The 22,553-nt window shown below is 40.8% G+C and overlaps 1 protein-coding gene across 4 annotated transcripts in view; it reads left to right on the top strand.

The window, feature by feature from the left end:
• The window catches only part of LOC134342850 (probable phospholipid-transporting ATPase IIA), a 174,575-nt gene that overhangs the window by 48,717 nt on the left and 103,305 nt on the right, over nucleotides 1-22,553 (top strand). For all 4 annotated transcript variants that reach the window (XR_010017124.1, XR_010017123.1, XM_063041479.1 and 1 more), the window contains 3 exons: nucleotides 9,537-9,697; nucleotides 11,465-11,607; nucleotides 14,914-15,026. Coding sequence is in view for 2 of the 4 variants with exons in the window: in XM_063041479.1 (XP_062897549.1) it covers nucleotides 9,537-9,697; nucleotides 11,465-11,607; nucleotides 14,914-15,026 (417 nt within the window). In the remaining 2 variants the exon portion in view is untranslated. The remainder of the gene's footprint in view (nucleotides 1-9,536; nucleotides 9,698-11,464; nucleotides 11,608-14,913; nucleotides 15,027-22,553) is intronic.

Raw genomic sequence — 22,553 nt, 5'->3', positions numbered from 1 at the left:
CGTGAGGTATGTCACGTTCTAAATTCCAACATTTAGAACTATTTTCACAATATCTTTTCAAAGATGACACAAGCCGAAAGGAAAAGGATTTAAATATGTTTTCTCAGACTGATTTACACACTCAGATATTGACAGTCAATAGGTGACATTTAAATGCTAATGTAGTGCTTTTGGTCAGTGTTATGCCTGACTAGTTACCTGTAGTTTGCTCACAAAAAAAAATTCTGTGACTGTATGTTACTAAGATGTTTGATTTTTGCTACGTGGATTCCAGATTCCAGGTGTAATCAGATTAAAAGGTAATTGAGCAACATTAAAGTAGATGGACTAATACACCAGATTGCCCAAGTCATGAGATGAACATTTCATTTGTGTCATATTTGTAATAGCTCTGTGGGGAACTAGGTTTATTGAGTTATTGGTGTGTGAGTTGGCATTCATTGTCTTTCCTTTGTTACTGTCAAGGTGGTGGTGAGCCACCTTCTTGAACGGATGCAGCTCTTTTGAAAGTATTTCCAAAATATTGTTGGACAGGAAATGCCAGGATTTCAACCCGGTGATGATGAAGAAATATCTTTTCATTTGACTGACATGGGTGTGACATGGAGATGAGCCTGTAGATGGTGGTGTCTCCATTTGCCCCAAATTCTTCTTGTTCTTCGTGACAGAGATTGCAGATTTGGGAGAGAATGTCAGAGAGCCCTGATAAGTACCTGCAATACATTCTGTAGTTGGTAAACACTGTGGTCATATTACACCAGTGGTGAATGGGATGGTGATAAAGCAGGCTGCCTTGTCTTGGATGGTGCCAAGTTTCTTAGTGTTTTTAGAGGTGCACTCATCTAGGCAGATTGAGAGATTTCCATCATGCTCTTGGCTGTCAATATAAATTTATTATCCATTTATGTAGTCACCCTGACTACCTTAAAATTCATTTTCTTCCAGGCATTTACAGGAAAGTAAAGAAGTTCAAAGTTCTAAATAAATTTATCATCAAACTACATGTACAGTTGCAAGAAATGTTTCTAAACCCTTTGCAATTGCCTGTTTTTCTGTATTGATTACTCATAAAACGTTGTCACAATGATAGACAAACACAATCTACTTAAACTAATAACACACAAACAATTGTACTTTTAATGTCTTTATTAAACACATTGTTTAATCATTTACAGTCCAGGCTGGAAAAAGTATGCAAATCCTTGTAATTAATAACTGGTAGATCCTCCTTTATCAGCAATAACCTCCACCGAATGTTTCCTGAGGCTGCTGATCAGATTTGCACAAAGGCAGGGAGGAATTTTAGACCTTTGTTCCATACAAAACTGTTTCAGTTCATCAATATTTCTGGGATACCTTGCATGGACAGCTTTTTTCAGGTCATGCCACAGCATCTCAATTGGGTTAGGGTTTGGACTTTGACTTGGCCATTCCAAAACACTCTTTTTCTTTTTTTAAACCATTCTGTTGTTGATTTATTCTTGTGTTTCAGATCATTGTCTCGTTGCATCATTCAACTTCAGTTAAGCTTCAGGTGACAGATTGCTACCCTGATATTCTCCTGTAAAATGTTTTGATACTGTTTTGAATTAATTGTTCCCTCAACGATTGCAAACTGTCCAGGCCCTGAGGCAGCAAAGCAGCCCCAAACAGTGATGCTCCTTCCACGATGCTTCACAGCTGGGATGAGTTTTTTTGTGTTGGTATGCAGTGTCCTTTTTCCTCCAAACATAGAGGTGTGCATTTCTACCAAAAAGTTCAACTTTTGTCTCAACTGTCCACAGAACATTGTCCCAGAAGCATTATGGTACATCCAGGTAGTCTTTTGCAAACTTGAAAAGTGTTTTTTGGAGAGAAGTGGTTTCCTCTATGGTGTCCTTCCATGAACACCATTTTTCTTCAGTGTTCTTCTTATAGTGCTCACATGAACAGAGACTTCAGCAAGTTCTAGAGATATCTGCAGGTCTTTTGCTGTTACCCTTGGGTTCTTTTTCATCTCCTTCAGCATTCATTCATTGGAACACCGGACTCTAAATTTTGTGGGAGGCATTACCCCAAAGGTTCTCACACTTTTTTGAACTTGGACTGTGATTGTTTAAATGGTGTACTCAGTATTGATGAGAAGAAGTACAATTGTTTGTGTGTTGTTAGTTTTGGCAGATTGTGTTTGTCTATTATTGTGACTTAGATGAAGATCAGACCACATTTTATGAGTAATTAATGCAGAAAACCAGGTTGTTGCAAAAGGATTCACAAACTTTTTCTTGCAACTGCATTTCACCATATACAGCCCTGAAAAGTATTTTCTTGCAGACGTACCCAATAAATCCATAGAAAGATAACCACAACAGAATCAGTGAAAGACCACATCAATATGGGTGTTTAACCAGAGTGCAAAAGACAACAAACTATAAAAAATAGAAAAAGTAATAAATAAGCAATAAATATCAAGAATATGAGATGAAAAGTCCTTGAAAGTGAGTCCATAGATTGTGGGAACGTTTCAATGGTAGGGTAATTGAAGTTGAATGAAGTTACCCCCTTTTGTTCAAGAATCAGATGGTTGAGGGGTAGTTCCTGTTTTTGAATCTGGTGATGTAAGTCCTGAGGCTCCTGCACCTTCCTGATGACAGCAGTGAGAAGTTCAAAGTATATGTATTATCTAAATATGTATACATTATACAACCTTCAGATTTGTCTCCTTACAGGCAGCCACAAAATAAAGAAATCCCAAAAGAACCCATGATAAAAGACCAACAAGCATCCCAGGGGAAAGGCAGTTCCTCCTCATGTATCCTAAACTTAGTCCCCCGAATCTTGAGGCTATGTCCCTAAGTTCTAGTCTCACCTATCAGAGGAAACAGCTTTCCTGCCTCTATCTTCTCTATCCTTTTCATAATTTTATATGTTTCTATAAGATCTCCTCTCATCCTTCTGAATTCCAGCGAGTATAGTCCCAAGCAACTCAATCTCTCCTCATAGTCTAACCTCATCATCTCTGGAATCCATCTGGTGAACCTCCACTGCACTGCCTCCAAAGCCAGTATATCCTTCCTCAAGTAAGGAGACCAGAACTGCACGCAGTACTCCAGGTGCGGCCTCACCAGTGCCCTGTACGGTTGCAGCATAACCTCCCTGCTCTTAAATTCAATCCCTCTAGCAATGAAGGCCAATATTCCATTTCCCTTCTCGATAGCCTGCTGCATTTGCAAACCAACCTTTTGTAGTTTGTGCACATGCCCTCCCAAGTCCCTGTGCACAGCAGCATGCTGCAATCTTTTACCATTTAAATAATAATCTGATCTTGCATTTTTTGTTCCAAAGCAAATGACCTCACATTTACCAACATTGTACTCCAGTTGCCAGACCCTTGCCCACTCACTTAACCTATCTATATGTCTCTGCTGACTCTCCATATCCTCAGCACAATTTGCTTTTCCTCTCAGCTTAGTGTCATCAGCAAACTTGGATACACTACACTTGGTCCCTTCCTCCAGATCGTTAATGTATATTATGAACAGTTGCAGGCCTGCAGCACACCACTCACCACTGATTGTCAACTAAAGAAACACCCATGTATCCCAACTCTGCTTTCTATTGGTTAATCAATCCTCTATCCATGCTAATACATCACCCCCAACTCCATGCAACCTTATCTTATGGAGAAGTCTTTTATGTGGCACCTTATCAAATGCCTTCTGGAAACCCAAGTAAATAATATCCATCTATTCCCCCCTATCCACTGTGCTTGTTATCTCCTTGATGAACTCCAGTAAGTTTGTCAAACGGGACCTGCCTTTGCTAAATTAATGCTGCATCTGCCTGATAGATCGTTATTTATTTAGTGATACCTTCAAACATTTTCCCAACTACAGATTTTAAACTAACTGGCCGTTAGTTACCTGCCTTTTGCTTACATCCCTTTTTGAACAGTGGTGGTGACATTTGCCATCTTCCAATCCGCCAGGACCAGTGCAGAGTCTAGAGGATTTTGGTAAATTGTCACCAAACCCTCTGCTATAACCTGTGCCATTTCTTTCACTACCCTGGATGTATTGAATCAGGACCAGGGGACTTGTCTAGGCCCACAAGTTTGCTCAGTACTACCTCTTTAGTGATATGGAGATCCTCACCTGCCAATGCATCTATATCATCTCTCCTTGGCATGTTAGACGTGTCCTCCGCTGTGAAGGCAGACACAAAATAGTTATTCAAAACCTCAGCCATTTCCTCATTATCCAATATCAATTCCCCCTTCTCGTCCTCCAAGGGACCTACGTTCACTTTAGCCACCCTTTCTGCTTATATCATTATAAATACTCTTACCATCTATTTTTATATTATCCTAGTTTATTTACACAATCTATCTTCCCTTTTTTTTATTGTTGACTTAGTGGTTCTTCACTGATTTTTAAAGTTTTCCCAATCTTCCAGTTTCCCACTACTCTTGGTGACGTTGTATGAACTAGCTTTTAGTTTGATACGTTCATTTATCCCACACCATCACCAACTTTATCCGCTCAGGGGATCTCCCATCCACTGCTACCAACCTTATAGTTCCCACACCCCGCACTTCCTGTTTCTACCTCCTACCCAAGATCCACAAACCTGCCTGTCCTGGCCGACCTATTGTCTCAGCTTGCTCCTGCCCCACCGAACTCGTTTCTGCATACCTCGACACTGTTTTATCACCCCTTGTTCAATCCCTTCTGACCTATGTTCGTGACACTTCTCACGCTCTTAAACTTTTTGATGATTTTAAGTTCCCTGGCCCCCGCCGCTTTATTTTCACCATGGATGTCCAGTCCTTATATACTTCCATCCCCCATCAGGAAGGTCTCAAAGCTCTATGCTTCTTTTTGGATTCCAGACCTAATCAGTTCCCCTCTACCACCACTCTGCTCCGTCTAGCGGAATTAGTCCTTACTCTTAATAATTTCTCCTTTGGCTCCTCCCACTTCCTCCAAACTAAAGGTGTAGCTATGGGCACCCGTATGGGTCCTAGCTATGCCTGCCTTTTTGTTGGGTTTGTGGAACAATCTATGTTCCGTGCCTATTCTGGTATCTGTCCCCCACTTTTCCTTCGCTACATCGACGACTGCATTGGCGCTGCTTCCTGCACACATGCAGAACTCGTTGACTTTATTAACTTTGCCTCCAACTTTCACCCTGCCCTCAAGTTTACCTAGTCCATTTCCGACACCTCCCTCCACTTTCTAGATCTTTCTGTCTCTGTCTCTGAAGACAGCTTATCCACTGATGTCTACTATAAGCCTACTGACTCTCACAGCTATCTGGACTATTCCTCTTCTCACCCTGTCTCTTGCAAAAACGCCATCCCCTTCTCGCAATTCCTCCGTCTCCGCCGCATCTGCTCTCAGGATGAGGCTTTTCATTCTAGGATGAGGGAGATGTCTTCCTTTTTTAAAGAAAGGGGCTTCCCTTCCTCCACTATCGACTCTGCTCTTAAACGCATCTCCCCCATTTCACGTACATCTGCTCTCACTCCATCCTCCCACCACCCCACTAGGAATAGGGTTCCCCTGGTCCTCGTCTACCACCCCACCAGCCTCCGGGTCCAACATATTATTCTCCGTAACTTCCGCCATCTCCAACGGGATCCCACCACTAAGCACATCTTTCCCTCCCCCCCCCCCTCTGCATTCGGCAGGGATCGCTCCCTACACAACTCCCTTGTCCATTCGTCCCCCCCATCCCTCCCCACTGATCTCCCTCCTGGCACTTATCCGTGTAAGCGGAACAAGTGCTACACATGCCCTTACACTTCCTCCCTTACCACCATTCAGGGCCCCAAACAGTCCTTCCAGGTGAGGCATCACTTCACCTGTGAGTCGACTGGGGTGATATACTGCGTCCGGTGCTCCCGATGTGGCCTTTTATATATTGGCAAGACCCGATGCAGACAGGGAGACCGCTTTGCTGAACATCTACGCTCTGTCCGCCAGAGAAAGCAGGATCTCCCAGTGGCCACACATTTTAATTCCACATCCCATTCCCATTCTGACATGTCTATCCACGGCCTCCTCTACTGTAAAGATGAAGCCACACTCAGGTTGGAGGAACAACACCTTATATTCCGTCTGGGTAGCCTCCAACCTGATGGCATGAACATCGACTTCTCTAACTTCCGCTAAGGCCCCACCTCCCCCTTGTACCCCATCTGTTACTCATTTTTACGCACACATTCTTTCTCTCACTCTCCTTTTTCTCCCTCTGTCCCTCTGAATATACTTCTTGCCCATCCTCTGGGTCACCCCCCCCCCCGGTCTTTCTTCCCGGACCTCCTGTCCCATGATCCTCTCGTATCCCCTTTTGCCTATCACCTGTCCAACTCTTGGCTCTATCCCTCCCCCTCCTGTCTTCTCCTATCATTTTGGATCTCCCCCTCCCCCTCCAACTTTTAAATCCCTTACTCACTCTTCCTTCAGTTTGTCCTGACGAAGAGTCTCGGCATGAAACGTCGACTGCACCTCTTCCTACAGATGCTGCTTGGCCTGCTGCGTTCACTAGCAACTTTGATGTATGTTGCGTTCATTTATTTACTTAGTTACCCATGGCGGACCTCCCCACCCTTACTGTCATTGCTTTCAACTGGGATATACTTTTGTTGAGCACCATGAAAAATATCTCTGAAGGTCTTCCACTGTTCCTCCACAGTCCCACCATATAGCCTGTGTTTCCAGTCTACCCTGTCCAACACCTCGCTTGTCCCGTTGTAGTCTCCCTTGTTTAAGCATAATACAGTGGTTTTAGATCAAACTATTGCAGCCTCAGTCATACTCTGATCACTTTCCAAGAGGATCCCTAACTACAAGATCACTAATTTTACCTGTCTCATTGCACAGGACCAGATCCAAGATAGTACATTCCCTTGTAGGTTCAGTAACATCCTTTCCTCAGTCTCGGGTTGATTCTGCCTTGCCTCTGCTCACATCTCCATTGTTAGTAGTGATGGTTATTAATAAGCTATTTAGTAATTTGCTTTGTTTTGTTTGCTGCCAATACGTAGTCACTGGGGGTCTCTGATGGATGCTGTTTTCCTGTGACAGCAATTCATGTAGATATGCTCAATAGTAGGGAGGGCATTATACGTGATGGACTGGGCTGTATCCACTACTTTTTTGTAGGATTTTCTATTCAACGACATTGGTGTTTCCATACCAGGCCATGATGCAGCCAATTAACATACTCTCCACCACACACCTATAGAAGTTTGTCAAAGTTTTAAATGTCATGCGAAATCTTCACAAACTCTTAAGGACATGGAAGCGTTGTTGTGCTTTCTTCGTAACTGCACTCACGTACTGGGCCCAAGACAGATCCTCTGAAATAAAAACACTGAGGAATATAAAGTTGCTGACTTCTGGTTCTCCGATGAGGACAGGTTCCTACACCTCTTGGTTCTTACACTTCTCTTGAAGTCGTAATCAGCTCCTTGTTCTTGTTGACATTGAGTGACCGGTTGTTGTGGCCAGGTTTTTATCTCCCTTTTAGATGCTGATTCATCATCACATTTGATTCAACCAACGGCAGTAGAGTCATTGGCAAACATAAATATGGCATTGGAACTGTGCTTAGCCACATAGTCATAAGTGTAAAGTGAGCAGAGCATGGGCTAAGCACACAACTTCGTGCCCCTGTGCTGATAGTGATTGTGGAATTGTTGTTGCCAATCTACTGACTGGGGTCTGCAAGTGAGGAAATCGAGGATCCAATTGTGCAGGGAGTTATTGAGGCCTAGGTCTTTGAGATTGGTTTTGAGGGGATGGTAGTGTTGAATACTGAACTGTAGTCGATGAAGAGCATCCTGATGTATGTATCTTCCTTGTCTAAGTGTTCCAGAATTGAGTGAAAGGCCAATAAAATGGCCTGTTGACCTGCTGTGGCAATGGGCAAATGGAAGCAGATCCAAATCACTGCTCAAGGATGAGTTAATATGCTTCATGACCAACCTCTCAAAGCACTTCATTACAGTGGATGTAAGTGCTGTTGGCCAATTGTGAAACTGGATTGCAGATAGTGGAAAGACATTGTGGTGTGAGGATATGAGCCACTTGCTCCGGGATACCAGTCTATGACCTACTTTTGTGGCCACAGTTTCTATGAATGTTGACAACTCTTATTAGCTCATGCTTCAAAATTGTCTAGCTCTTGCTACCTGCAGGCATGGGAGTGAAGAAGGGCCTTAGAGGACCACTGCTTTCAGAACTAGGGGAAGGTAACTCATCTACTGCTTTCATACTCTTGGGTAGGTTTGGACCACGATATATGTGTTAAAAAAAACATTGTCCTTTGCCATGACCTCAGCAGATCTTCATTTTTGACTCAAAACTTCTAAAATAGGTAGCAAGTAATTCTTCTCCACTCATATCCTCCATCTTGATAAGAATGGCTGTTTTCTTTTACATAATGATGTACATTGGAATACCTGTCCATAATTGGACAATTAATGCTTTAAAATGATGATAAAAGATTACTATGAATCATTTATATTTTTACCTTGGAATGACAATGAAGCCTGACTTGCACATGTCCCTTCCAATCTATATATTTAAAAAAAAGGATACAGCATCCTGTGATATAAGTTATGACCGCTAATGTTGAGCACCCTGACCTGAGGCACTGATCTTAAATTACTACAGCCAACAAGTTGTCTCAGAGTGTTTAGGGTATGCAATTGCAATTGTTACAATTTTTTTAAAGATGGCCTTATCTTCCTGTGAAGTACATCAGGGGTAAAACCCTCCAGCCATTGAGCACATCTGTTTGAAACACTGTTGTAGAAAAGCAGCATCCATCATCAAAGATCCTCACCACCCAGGCTTTGCTGTTGCTGTTGCCATCAGGTAGAAGGTAGAAGTGCCTCAAGACTCACACCACCAGGTTTAAGAACAGTTACTACCCCTCATTCATCAGGCTCTTGAACAAAAGATGATATCTACAGTCATCTATTGAGATGTTCTCACAACCAGTGATCTCACTTTCAGGGCTCTTTATTTTATTTCATGCTCTCATTACTTATTGCTATTTATTTATTTATTTATTTTTGCATTTGCACAGTTTGTTGTCTTCTACTCTCTGGTTCTTTCATTGATCCTGTTTATATATGATTTGCTGAATATGCCTGCAGGGTTGTACGTGGTGACGTGTGTACTCTGATGAAAAATTTTACTTTGAAGTGTTGCTAACATTTATCCATATACCCACCACAAGGTGGCAGCAGGGGTAGCATCAACTGGTAAATGAGTGTATAAACAGAGCTTGGAATGGGTTCACTGTCTTTACCATATGTAATCTTGTGCAAGAGCCAGATTTGACACATAGTTGCCTACGCTAAAATGATGAGTTCCATTTGTTTTTTCATGAGATGTGTGTCAATGAATGTGGTTCTCTGGTGATAGTAGAGGAACTACATCATGTCCCAGATGAACAAAATACACCAAAAGTGTAAAGTTTATATTTCTGGAGATGTATGGAAATGTAATTTTTTTAATCTTTTCTTTTCCCCCTCATAGATGGGGCTGTTTGACCTGGAGGTGAACTGTTTAATGAAGGTCCTGTTCGTTGCTTTGGTGGCATTATCCCTTGTGATGGTGGCCCTGCAGCATTTCAGGGGACGTTGGTACCTCCATTTGTTTCGCTTCTTCCTTCTGTTCTCTCACATAGTTCCTATCAGGTAAATACAGCAATTGAATTTGCTCTCATCTTCTCTGCAAGAGTTATTTTTTTCTAATGTCATTTGCTTTCCATCTCCATTTTGGATTCCCCACCTTATAAAGCATGCCCTGTACATTTTGATGCCATATTGCCAGTGTCTGGACTTATTTCCTTTGTCCACATGGTGAATAACAGTAACCTGAGCACTGAAGCCAAGGGCCTGGAGTAAATGAGGAGCACAAAGAGCATGTGATCCGCATGAACAATCAGATTTTTTTTGATGTGCATAATTGACTGAAAATTGGGTAACAAGATGAATTGAAAGAAAGTTACAAATCAGAAGACTTAAGTTGGGTGATGTTTCAGGGTCTGTTATAAAATGAACTGATGACACTTGGAAGTTGTGACTTTTGTTTTTTAGGTTTCATGTACCACAGGCAAGGTACAGTTTTGGAAGGTACCAAGTCTGTAGAGTCAACACAATGTTGAAGATTGTCCCTATAATGTCATAGCTGGTTTGCAAAATGAGCAGATGATTGACAAATTAAATTCAGTCCATAAATATTTTGATAAGAGGAACAAGGAGACTTATGTTTTGGAAAGTAAGGAATTAAATGAGATGCTAGAGCCAAGAGGTTTGCAAAATTGGATGCATGTTGTGATGAGGAAAGAGATATAAGAGGATGAAAACAAAGCATTATGTTCTTATTCTTACAGGAATAAGATACAAAAGCAGGAAATGATCATTTATATTGAACGTTGGTTGGAGTAAATTTGGAGCAAGTGAAGATCCAGTTCTGATAAAGGCCACTGACCTGAAATATTAACTCTGTTTCTCTCTCCATAGATATTGCTTACTTGACCTGAGTATTTTCAACACTTAAATTTTTTATTTCCTTTCAGAGGAGCCTGCCAACCACAACTGACAGCAAAGTGGAAAAAATTTACAGTAGTTCTGCACAGATGTTGTCAGAGTAGACAGTATCAGCAAAAATTACGCAGCAAATTGAACCAAACCGAGGTCCTTCAAAAGGTTTTCCCTGTAAAGAAAAAAAAAAATTCCTGAGCAATTTTCAGCTGCCCTTGTTGATAGTTTCCATATTGGGTTACAGTAAATTACCCGCAGTGTATGTAGCTGCAGGAGACTCGGAAATTGACGGAAATGTGAGAGCTAGTAGCAGATCACAGAGAAGTATGTGGTGGAATGGGACTGATAGGAATTCTCCATAGATAGGCAGAGTGGCTGCCTTTATGTCATATAAAATGCTTAGCATAACTAATTATTTTTAGTACAATAATTCCTTGATTTACAGAAGGTCTATTTTTCAGGAAAACATTTCATAAAGAAAATCTTGTTAAATTGAAAGGCTGGGCAAAATACATAATTGATACTTCAGCTCAAGTTATCTTAAAGTAAATACACTGCTTTAAATGTAAACATATCCTCAAGAGTTGAGGGTATTGCAACAAAAATTCAGAAATCTAATATTTGTAAGTCAAGATGTTGCAGTAAAAATAATGTTTCCTTTCAAATATCTAATATTATTGTGACTTGTATTCATATGAGCAATGCCAGATCTAATCTGATCATTTTTAAAAATAAATTGTGAATCAGAGGAATATCTCTGTATAATATTTTACATTTATAGCCAAAAGACAATGGGCTAAATCTTTATATTACCTACCTGAAGAAATCCCATTGACTTCATTTCCTTCAGTCTGTACTTAGTTGTTCCCAAGGTAAGTGTAGCCATCTGCTTATGTATGTTCCTTCTAATTTATCCAGTATTCGTGTCAACCTGGACATGGGAAAGATGGTCTACAGTTTGATGATTCGTAAAGATGATAAAATTCCTGGCACAGTGGTACGGGCTAGCACCATTCCAGAACAGCTTGGAAGAATTTCTTATGTTCTAACAGACAAGACAGGTAATTCCTCGTTGTTAGTGTTTAGTGTACGTGTCTATCCCAGAGTACTTCCAAGGCTGTCAAAGTTAAGGTGTAAAAGAAAATGGAAAGAGTTCTTAAGGAGGATAATGAGAATAAAGAGGCCTCATTGTGAGAGTTATTCAAAACCAGAGGGTTTTGTTTATAGAAAGTTGATAGAAAATTGAAGATATTTGGAATTAAGGGACATTATAATGAAAAAGCAAGGTTAAACTTGCATAATACAAATGCAAGTAAGTCAATGTCAGAGATCATCAACTTAAGAATGTTGACAAAAGAGAAGAAAAAGTTGAGTGATTTTAGAGTAGAAATATTGTGTCTGAAATAATGAAAAATATCTGAGGTGGCTTTTGATAGAGAACTGTTTAAAAAGGATTTAGGAATGGAACACGATAATTGGAGTCAGAGGCCTAATGTCTGCGAGTCCGGGCTAGGGATTGATGTTGGAGGCCTGGAGGTGGTTTGTCCTGGGCTTGGAGCCCTGCTTGTGTGTGTGTGAGTAGGTGGGGGGTGGGGGGGAAGCAGTTTGTTTTGCTGTTTTTGCTTTGTTTTTGTTGCTGTTGCTATCACTTGTGTTGTTCTGAACGTTGTTGGCACGTGATGTTGGTGCTGGAAAGTGTGGCAACACTTGCAGACTGCTTCCAGCGCATCCTTTGGTGGTGGTTGTTAACACAAATGACACATTTCACTGTATGTTTTGATGGACTTGTGGTGAATAAATGAATCTGAATCTGACTCTTAAAACGTTACCTGGAGTCCAATGAGTTAAATGGCTTTTGCTGTGTTGAAAGTTTATGATTCATTCTGAGCATTTCTGTTATAGGAAAAGTCTGCTAACAGTTTTCTAGTAACAAGCTGTCTGCCTTTGTAAACCTGTAGTGGATTTTGTAAACTTGAAAGGGAGTGGTACTTTTATAGAAAGCTAGAATTCTCAAAATTGTTGTGTTGGTGGCTTCTTTCAGCCTATGCATATGAAAGAGATTTCAGAGATCGTTTGTCCGCTACTTTTTATAGGGGAACTGTGGATGGAGTGAAATGGTGGTCATTTATCACTTAGAAAATAATACTGCTCTTCCAAATTTTAGCTAGCAAAGAGGTAGAGGAAATGTATGCCTTTTAATGAAGACACAAGGTTGGAAACAGGAAGGTTTAGACTTGTAGATACTCCAGCTATTAACCTAGGAGCACAAGTTGTTAAAGCGTAGATTTTGTAAAACAGACTTGGACAACAAAAGCAAATGTTATGCACTACACCTAGGATGCGATTTTAGCATTTATTGCAGGAGATCTGAAATATAAAACCAAGAATGTAATGCTGAGGCTTTATATGACACTGGTGAAGCTTCACTTGGAGTATTGAGAGCAGTTTTGGACCCCTTGCCTAAGAAATTATGTGCTGACATTGGAGAGTGTTCAAAGAAGGTTCATGAAAATGATTCCTGTATATGAGGAGTGAATGATGGCTCTGGCCCTGTGCCCACTGGAAGTTAAAAGAATGAGGGGAGATCTCATTGATAACAGAGCGACTATCTACCATCGCCAGATACTGCTACAATACAGAGATCGCCCAAAAACAAACCTTCACGAAGATCTGGTTAAATTGCGTGACCTCGGCTTGCTGAGGGAATCGGGCCTGCAGTCCTCGGAATCGCCTGATGCCAGTGGCCGGAGGTGGGGACATCGTAAGCGCTGTGCGAGGAAGCGAGGCGAGCAGGCAGGAGTCCGTGCCAGGAAAAAAGCAAGCCCTAGCCGGCCGGCTCTTCCGTCCATTCTGCTCTGTAAAGGACATTAAATTGCACTACATCCGACTCCAGCGAAATACTCAGCAGGAGTACAGAAATGGATGGAATCGGAATACCGGACGCTGCCATTCAGCTGTTTATTTATGTAACAGTTTTTCCCCCAAGCCATTGGACTACCAACCTACTGCCCTCTGCTGTCTATTATCTTGTTTATTATTTATTGTAATGCCTGCACTGTTCTGTGTACTTTATGCAGTCCTGGGTAGGTCTGTAGTCTAGTGTAGTTTTTATGTTGTTTTACGTAGTTCAGTGTAGTTTTTGTATTGTTTCATGTAGCACCATGGTCCTGAAAAACATTGTCTCGTTTTTACTGTGTAGTGTACCAGCAGTTATGGTGGAAATTACAATAAAAAATGACTTGATTTGACTTGAAACCTATCGAATGTTGAAAGGTCTAGATAGAATAGATGCGGAAAGGGTGTTTCCTATAGTGGTGTAGTCTTGCACCAGAGGGCACAGCCTCAGAATAGAGGGGACATCCATTTAGAAGAAGATGACAAGTAATTTCTTTAGTCAGAGAGTGGTAAATCTGTGGGATTTGTTGCCACAGACAGCTGTGGAGGCCAGGTCATTCAGTACATTTAAGGCAGAGGTTGATGGATTCTTTATAAGTCAGAGTATGAAAGGTTATGGGGAGAAGGCAGGAGAATGGCATTGAGAGGGAAATAGATCTGTCATGATCAAATGGTGGAACAGACTCAATAGGCCAAATGGCCTAATTCTGCTTGAATGTTTTTTGGTCTGAGACCTTGGTCCCGTCAGAGGTGAACTTTGAAGATTTTTTTACTGTTTAATACAAATGTAATGCAACAAAATATCTCATTTTATGTTTAGTATTGCATTTAGTTTGAAAATGTGTGTAACTATTTGTAGTTAAGAGTTTCCAGAAAGGAAATTAGATCATTTTGAAAAATGGTTTCTATACCTCTTTATCAAAACCCCTGGTGTTAGAGCTGAATAATCTTAGCTAGGCTGAAAATTGATGTGCTAGATTTGCTTTCTATAATGCATGAACCAGGAAAAGGAAGTAAGATGCAATGTCTTCAGTGCACTCACACTTTGGAGTGGACAATAACAGCTTTTGAGTAATTCCTGCTGAGAAGTTGTTGCAATGATTCTGATTTTTTTTTTGTTTGTATCAAACTTGTGGTTAGAAGTTAGCAGCCACTTTTTTTTGTATCTCTCCCGATTATTATTTTGGTAGTTAAAATCTGAGTGCAATATAAAATAGGTTGCCTATTTGCTGTTGTGAATTTTACACTATCATTCAAAGTGAAATCCCACAGGATAGAATCAATGCCCACAAGCATATGTTGCATTAAGTACATGGCAGAAAAGGCAAATTCCAGTCTTTGTCTCCGAAGTTTAAAAAATGTGTCCTGTTGAATGGTGTTGCCCTTCAAGAGGCAATGGTGTCATGTGACTAAAATGCCCTTTGATAAGTTACAAAGTTCAGTAACTTTACCCATTTTTCCCTTTTTCATAGGAACCCTTACCAAAAATGAGATGCAGTTCAGACGTCTTCATTTGGGTACAGTGTCCTATGGGCTGGATTCAATGGATGAAGTAGAGAGCCATGTTTTTAGTGCATATACGCAGGTAAGTGTGTGATGAATGACCAAACTAATCATTACTCGCTTGACAGAGTGAAGGGGCAATTAAATGCTACAGGTAGCATAGTATAGTATAGCACAATACAGGACCTTCAGCCCCATGATGTTGTGCTGACATTTCAACCTCCAGTCAGATCAAACTGACCCTTCCCTCCCACATAGCCCTCCAGTTTTCTTTCAACCTTGTGACTATCAAAGAGCCTTTAAAATGTCCCTAAGGTATCTGCCTCTGGCACCACTTCTGGCAGCGCATTCTATACACTCATCACTCTTTATGTTTGAAAAAAAAATTCTACCTCTGATGTCACCCCTGTCCTTTCTTCCAATTAACTTATGCCCCATTATATTACCTCTTTCTGCCCTGGGTAAAAGATGCTTGCTGATCACTCTTTCCATGCCTTTTATCACTTACACACATCTATCAAATCACCTCTCATCCTCTTTTGCTCCAAAGAGAAAAGCTCTAGCTCCTCAGCCTGTCCTTATTGGATATACACTCTAATCCTGGCTGCTTTCGGGCAAATCCCCTTTGCATTCTCTCTAAAACTTCCATACTGTTTCTGTGCAGAGGTGACCAGAACTGAACAGAACATTCCAAGTGTTATAGAGCAGCAACATTACCTTGTGGCTTTTGAACTCAATCCCCCAACTAATGAAGGTCAACACACCATACTCCTTAACAACCCTATTAAGTGCTGCAACTTTGGGAGATCAATGGACATGGATACCAAGTTCCCTCTGTTCCTAAACACTGCTAAGAATCCTACCATTAATCCTATATTCTGCCTTCAAATTAAATTTTCCAAAGTGAATCACTTCATACTTTTCTGGGTTGAACTCTACCTGCCACTTCTCAGCCTGGCTTTGCATCCTGTTAATATCCCATTATAAACGATGATAACCTTGCACACTGTCCACAACACCACCAACCTTCGTGTCATCTGCACACTTACTAATTTCCTTCCATTTCCTCATCCAAGTCATTTCTAAAGATCATAAAGAGCAGGGGTTCCAGAGCAGATCCCTGTGGAACACCATTGGTCTCTGATCTCTAGACAGAATAGTCTCTATCTGCTATGCCTTCAATGGGCAAGCCAATTCCAAATCTACACAGCCAAGTTTCCCTGGATGCCATTCCTCCTGACTTTCTAAATGAGTCTACCTTGGGGAACCTTTTCAAATGTCTTACTAAAATCGATATACACCACATCCACTGCTTTGCCTTTATTGGTGTGATTTGTCACATCCTCAAAAAGTTCAATCAGGCTTCAGGTATAACCTACCCCTGTCAAAGCCACATTGACTACCCTAATCAGGCTATGTTTCTGAAAATGGTCATAGATCCTGTATAAGAATCTTCCTCAATAACTTGACCACCACTGAAGTAAGCCTTACTGGTTACAATTTCCAGGGTTATCCTTGCTCCCTTTCTTGAACAAAGGAATAACATTTGCCACTCTCCTATCTTTTGGTACTACTCTTGTGGTCAGTGAAGACACAAAGGTAATTGCCAAAGGGACAGCAATTTCTTTAATCACTTCCCTTGATAATCTGGGGTAAATCCTGTTTAGCCCCAGGGAATTATCTATCCTATTGGTTTGCAAAAGTTCCAGCACAGTTCATTCTCGACATCAACATGTTCCGGCATTCCAGCCTATTTTTACACTGTCCTCCATTCATCAAGGTCCCACTCACTGGTGAATACTGAAGCAGGGTATTCATTGAGGATCTTCCCTACCTGCTCCAACTACAGATGCATGTTTCCTCTTCTATCCCTGTTTCATCCTACTGTCACTTGTTATCATTCTGTTCCTCACGTATATGTAGAACATCTTGGGAGTTTCCTTAATATTACTCACCAAGGGTTTCTCATGTCCCCTCCTAGCTAAGTCCATTCTTCAACTGCTTCCTGGCTACTTTATAATTCTCTAAAGCCTTATCTGTTCGTTGCTTCCTAAACTTTAAGAGAGCTTCTTTCTCTTGACTAGATGTTCCACATCTCTTGTGAACCATGGTTCCTTCGCCCTAACATCTTTTCCCTGGGACAAATCTTTTCAAAACACAATGCAAGTGCTCCCTAAATAACCTCCACATTTCCTTTGTGCATTTCCCTGACTGCATCCATTCCCAAATTATGTTCCCAAGATCCTCTTCCCATTTAAATCCTTTTCATCACTGTCTGTTCTTTATCTCTGTCCAAGGTTATGCTGAAGGTCAGGGAATTGTGGTCTCTGCTTCAAAATGTTCACCCACTGACAGGTGTATCACGTGACCTTGCCCACTAAGAAATCTGTCACTTGACCTGGTTCATTGTCTAGCACCAGATCCAATATGGCCTGTCCTCCAGTCAGCCTGAATACATAGTGTATTAGGAATCCTTCCTAGGTGCACCTAAGAAAGTCTGACCCATCTACACCTTTTGCCCTAAGAAGGCACCAATCAGTCAATCAATTGCCATATCATCGGATTCATACTCTCAGTGACATATGGCACAGGCAGCAATCTGGAGATTACTATCCCTGAGGTCCTGCTTTGCAGCTTCCTTCCTAGCTCTCTGTATTTCCTCTTTAGGACCTCATCGCTTTTTCCAACTTATAATTTGTACCAATATATACTACACCTTCTGGCTACTTACCCTTCCCCTTAAGAATGCTGTGAGCCTGATCTGAAACATTTCTAATACTGGAGCCTGGGAGGCAGAGTACCATCCGCTGGTGAATTTCATGTCCAGAAAATCTCCTGTCTGTTCCCTTAACTATCGCTCTGATCTTCTCTTTTTTTTCCCCCCTTCTCATCTGACCCACAGAGCCAGACTTGGTGCCAAAGAGCTGCTTGCTGTGGCTTTCCCCCAACAGAATCCAAACAATATATTTATTACTGAGGAGAACAGCCACGTGGGTACTCTGCACTAACTGCCTATGCACTTTTCATCTACTGACAGTCACCCAGCTACCTGCCTCCTGCAACGTGGGTGTGACTACCCCCTGTAACTACCACCTCCTTGTTCTCCCAAATTAACCATAGGTCATCCAGCTGCAGCCTCAGTTTCCTAACAAGTTACACTGAGATGCACTTCTCACAGATGAACAGTGCCTACAAAAAGTATTCACCTCTCCTTGAAAGTTTTCATGTTTTATTGATTTACAACATTGAAACATAGTGGATTTAATTTGACTTTTTTTGATACTGCTCAATAGAAAAAGTCTTTCGTGACAAAGTGAAAACAGATCTCTACAAAGCAATCTAAATTCATTAAAAATACAAAACACAAAATCATTGATTGCATTGGTATTCACCTTTAATATGACACATCACATCATCAATAGTGAAGCCAATGCACACAAAATGCTGGAGGAACTCAGCAGGCCAGGCAGCATCTATGGAAAAGAGTACAGTCGATGTTTCGGGCCTTAGGGGACTTAGCCTGAAACATTGTATATACTCTTTTCCATAGATGCTGCCTGGCCTGCTGAGTTCCTCCAGCATTTTGTGAGTGTTGCTTGGATTTCTAACATCTGCAGATTTTCTCTTTATTGTGAGTGGCGCAGCCAGTTGGTTTTAGAAGTTATAATTGGTTAAATGGAAATCACCTGTGCGCAGTCGAGGTGTTTCAATTGATTATAGTTAAAAAAATACACCTGTATCTGGAAGGTCCAACTGCTGGTGAGTCAGTGTCCTGGCAAAAACTACACCATGAAGACAACTCTCCAAGCAACTCTCCAAAAAGCACAGGTCAGGTGGTGGATACAAGAAAATTTCCAAGTCACTGAGTTTCCCTTGGAGTAGACTTAAATCAATCATCAAGAAATGGAAAGAATAAGACACAGCTGTAAATCTGCCTACAGCTTGCCAACCTCAAAAACTGAGTAACTGTGCAAGAAGGGGTCTAGTGAGGGAGGCCACCAAGAGACCTATGACAACATTGGAGGAGTTGCATGCTTCAGTTGCTGAAATGGGAGAGACTGTGTATAGAACAACTGTTGCTAGGGTGCTTCACCAGTCACAGCTTTATTGGAGTGTGGCATAGAGAAAGCCATTGTTGGGGGGGAACCTCCTATAAAATCTCAGCTAGAATTTGCCAAAAGGCATGTGGGACACTCTGAAGTCAGCTGGAAGAAGGTTCTACGGTCTGATGAAACCAAAACTGAACTTTTTGTCGATCAGACTAAATGCAATGTTTGGCATACACCAAACACCGCACATCTTCAAAAACACACCGTCCCTACCATAAGGCATGGTGGTGGCTGCATCATGCTATGTGGATGTTTCACTGCAGCAGGCCCTGGAAGGCTTGTGAATGTAGAGGGTAAAATGAATGCAACAAAATACAGGGTATTCCTGGAGGAAAACCTGATGGAGTCTGCAAGAGAACGGCAATTTGGGAGAAGATTTGTTTTCCAGCAAGATAATGACCCCAAGCATAAAGCCAAAACTACACAAGAATGGCTTAAAAACAACAAAGTTAATGTTTTGGAGTGGCCAAGTCAGACCTCAGTCCAATTGAGAATTTGTTGCTGGACTTGAAAAGGGCTGTTCACTCACGATCCCCATGTAATCTGATAGAGCTTGAGCAGTTTTGTAAAGAAGAATGGAGAAAAATTGCAGTGTCCCGAGGTGCAAAGTTGATAGAGACCAATCCACATACTCAAGGGTGTAATTGCTGCCAAACGTACATCCACTGAATACTGACTTGTAGGGGGTGAGTAATAATGCAATCAATTATTGCGTGTTTAATAATTGTAATAAATTTAGTCCTATTTGTAGAAATCTGTTTTCACTTTGACATGAAAGAATTTTTCTGTTGATCAGTGTCAAAAAGCCAGATTAAATCCACTGTGACTCAATGTTTTAAAATAATAAAACATGAAAACTTCCAAGGAGGTTGAATACTTTATATATGCACTGTAGCAATCAGGGAGACTGGAGGACTTAAAATCCCCCACGTCGTGCATGACATGCACACAAGTGGCCCTGGGATCCATTCTCACCACTCTAGCTAGGTACTAATAAAGAAAGAAAGAGAAACTTGATAGAAACCTCATCCTAACCTTCACCTCTCCTAGCTCTGAAGCCTCTTGTGTCAAAGCCTCAGTTCCCCATTCCAAAAATGGCTGCTTCATTAAAACCTAACCTTTATTGACCCTTGCTAATAACCCATGCAATCTTGATGCTGAGCCCATTCATTGGTTTCACAATGAGTCTGGTACATATTTTTTCATGTGTACTGTACAGTTAATTTGTTCTTTAAATATTATGAGACATTCACTATTTCATGTATTATTAAAATGTATATTGACAAATAAATATAAATATTTATTTATATAAAGAATGGCATGGTAGTATATCAGTTAGTGCAACACTTGCAGTACCAGCAGTAAGATTGGGGCTTGACTCTAACTTGATTCTGCTTAAAGGTTAATTACATGCTGTCCTTTAATAATGATAAACCGTTCCTTGGTGAGCAGTAAAGTTCCATCTTGCATGAGTTGGCTAAGAATGTGGTTTTTAAAAAAAGCTAATCACTGCACTGTTCAGTGCCAAATGGATGATGATTCAAAACTGAGTGATGTTGTGTTGAATCATACTGTCTATCTTGGTTAACATATAAAAAGTGAAGTGAAATGCTTGGCATCTGTGAAACTGTGGCTAGCTGTGAATCTCTGGCAGAAGGGTGGAACTTATTATTTAGGATTCCAGAAAATGATTGAATATATGACTTAGAAATAAATTTTCACCTTCTGTTTCATCTTTTCATCATTTCCTATTAACGTTAGGATCTATTCCAATTAATTGACATTTTCCCAGTCTACCCTTTCATTGTTACCCATTGTCATTTCCTCTTCAAGTATTTGTTTAACCTTCATCTAAGAAGATTCATGGTTGTGGACTGCCAGTGAAATGGTTGTCCAGTTAAAGAGAAACTCTGGTAACTTAACCTGATGTTGCTACTAATAGACAACCTACCACCCCAAGGAAAAAAATAGAATTTTTCTCAAAATACGATGTGCCCAAGAATCGAATATATCCCCTGAAAGCAAGTATGTAAACTCTTATTTAATAATTGACAAAATCATTGAACTACAGTACTGTGCAAAAGCCTTGGGCACATGAATATAGCTAGGGTGCCTAAGATGTTTCCACAGTACTGTAGTAATTTTATGTATTGCTCTGTAGTGATGCCACAAAAAAAAACAAATTTCATGACATGAATGATGTGAATGATGATGAGCCTGATTCTGATATGGGTCTCAATTGTGGATTAAGATTGGGCAGGGGGTGGGGAATCATAATTGGGAAATGGAGAGAGGGGAGGGAGTGGGAAGCATCAGAGAGACATTCTGTAATGATCAATAAACAAATTGTTTGGAATCAGATGACCTTGTTTAGTGTCCCGCGGCACTCCACCATCACCTTTCCCCAATATCCTGTGCTCCTGCCAGTTTTACAAACTGGCTCTCTGCTCCATGTTGACAAATACAGTACTTTGCTGAAGTCTTATGCACTCTGGCTATATATACTGTATGTGCCTAAGACTTTTGCACAGTACTGTATATTCTTCTGTTACAAGCATCTAAACTTCCATTCTATTGTCCTTTTTGTTTTGTGTGTTAATATTTATAACAATTCTCTCTCGTTCCCTGAAGGCATTAAATCCATGCTAGGTTATGGATTTGAGAGTATACTTTCACCTACAGTAATGCATGAGGTTAGCTATTATCGATGAGTGTTAATGGTAAGTTTTGGTTGCTTTCTTGGCTGCAGAAAAATCAAAGCCTTCCAATTCTACCTTTCACCTGAGGTGCATAAATGCATGGATGCATGATTCCAAGTTGGAGTTACTTGACAAAAACTAAAAAGCCTCACTGGTTTTCATCTCTCTGATCGGGAGTGGGGGGGCGGGGGAGGAGTTGGAAATTGAGGGTATTTGAGGAAGCTCTGTCTATACCTAAGTAAGATAAACAAGCTAAGTGTACATTACACATGAAACTATAGTCTAGAAAGTCCGACATACCAGGAAGAGTGGTGTTTGCTTTTTACATTTGCTTGCTGTCAAGTTCTATTATACACGACACACAAAGGCTTTCCTTCCACTCTTTTTTCCAAGTCTGTAGCAATAATTTACAAACTACTAAATGCAGCAGATTTTCTGAACTGCTGGGAACATTTGAGGATTTTTACCCAAACAACTTGACAATGTATTTTCACATGCATGTTGTATTCTGTTATAACCTTTGTAGCTTCTGACAGCTTCCCCTAAAGCCATACTGCAATTCTTTTTGAGTTTGTAACAGAAAATATTAACTCCACTTCCATGTTAACCATTCATGCAATAAGTCTTTATTTTGTTCAGTGTTGTTGGCACAAGTACTTCAGTTATTTGTCATCGTCACTCACAGCAGACAGATGAAGCATCAAAGGTGGCCAGGATTCTACATCCTTAGAAGGATTTATAATGCTAAATTTGCATTTGAAACCTTTTTATTTAATTAGTTATCTTGTTGGTAAAGATAAG

The sequence above is a fragment of the Mobula hypostoma genome, chromosome 2, assembly GCF_963921235.1.
Source record: "Mobula hypostoma chromosome 2, sMobHyp1.1, whole genome shotgun sequence".
Lineage (NCBI taxonomy): Eukaryota > Metazoa > Chordata > Chondrichthyes > Myliobatiformes > Myliobatidae > Mobula > Mobula hypostoma.
Note: the sequence above shows the minus strand (reverse complement) of the source record. Positions and strands in the feature narration are given on the sequence as shown.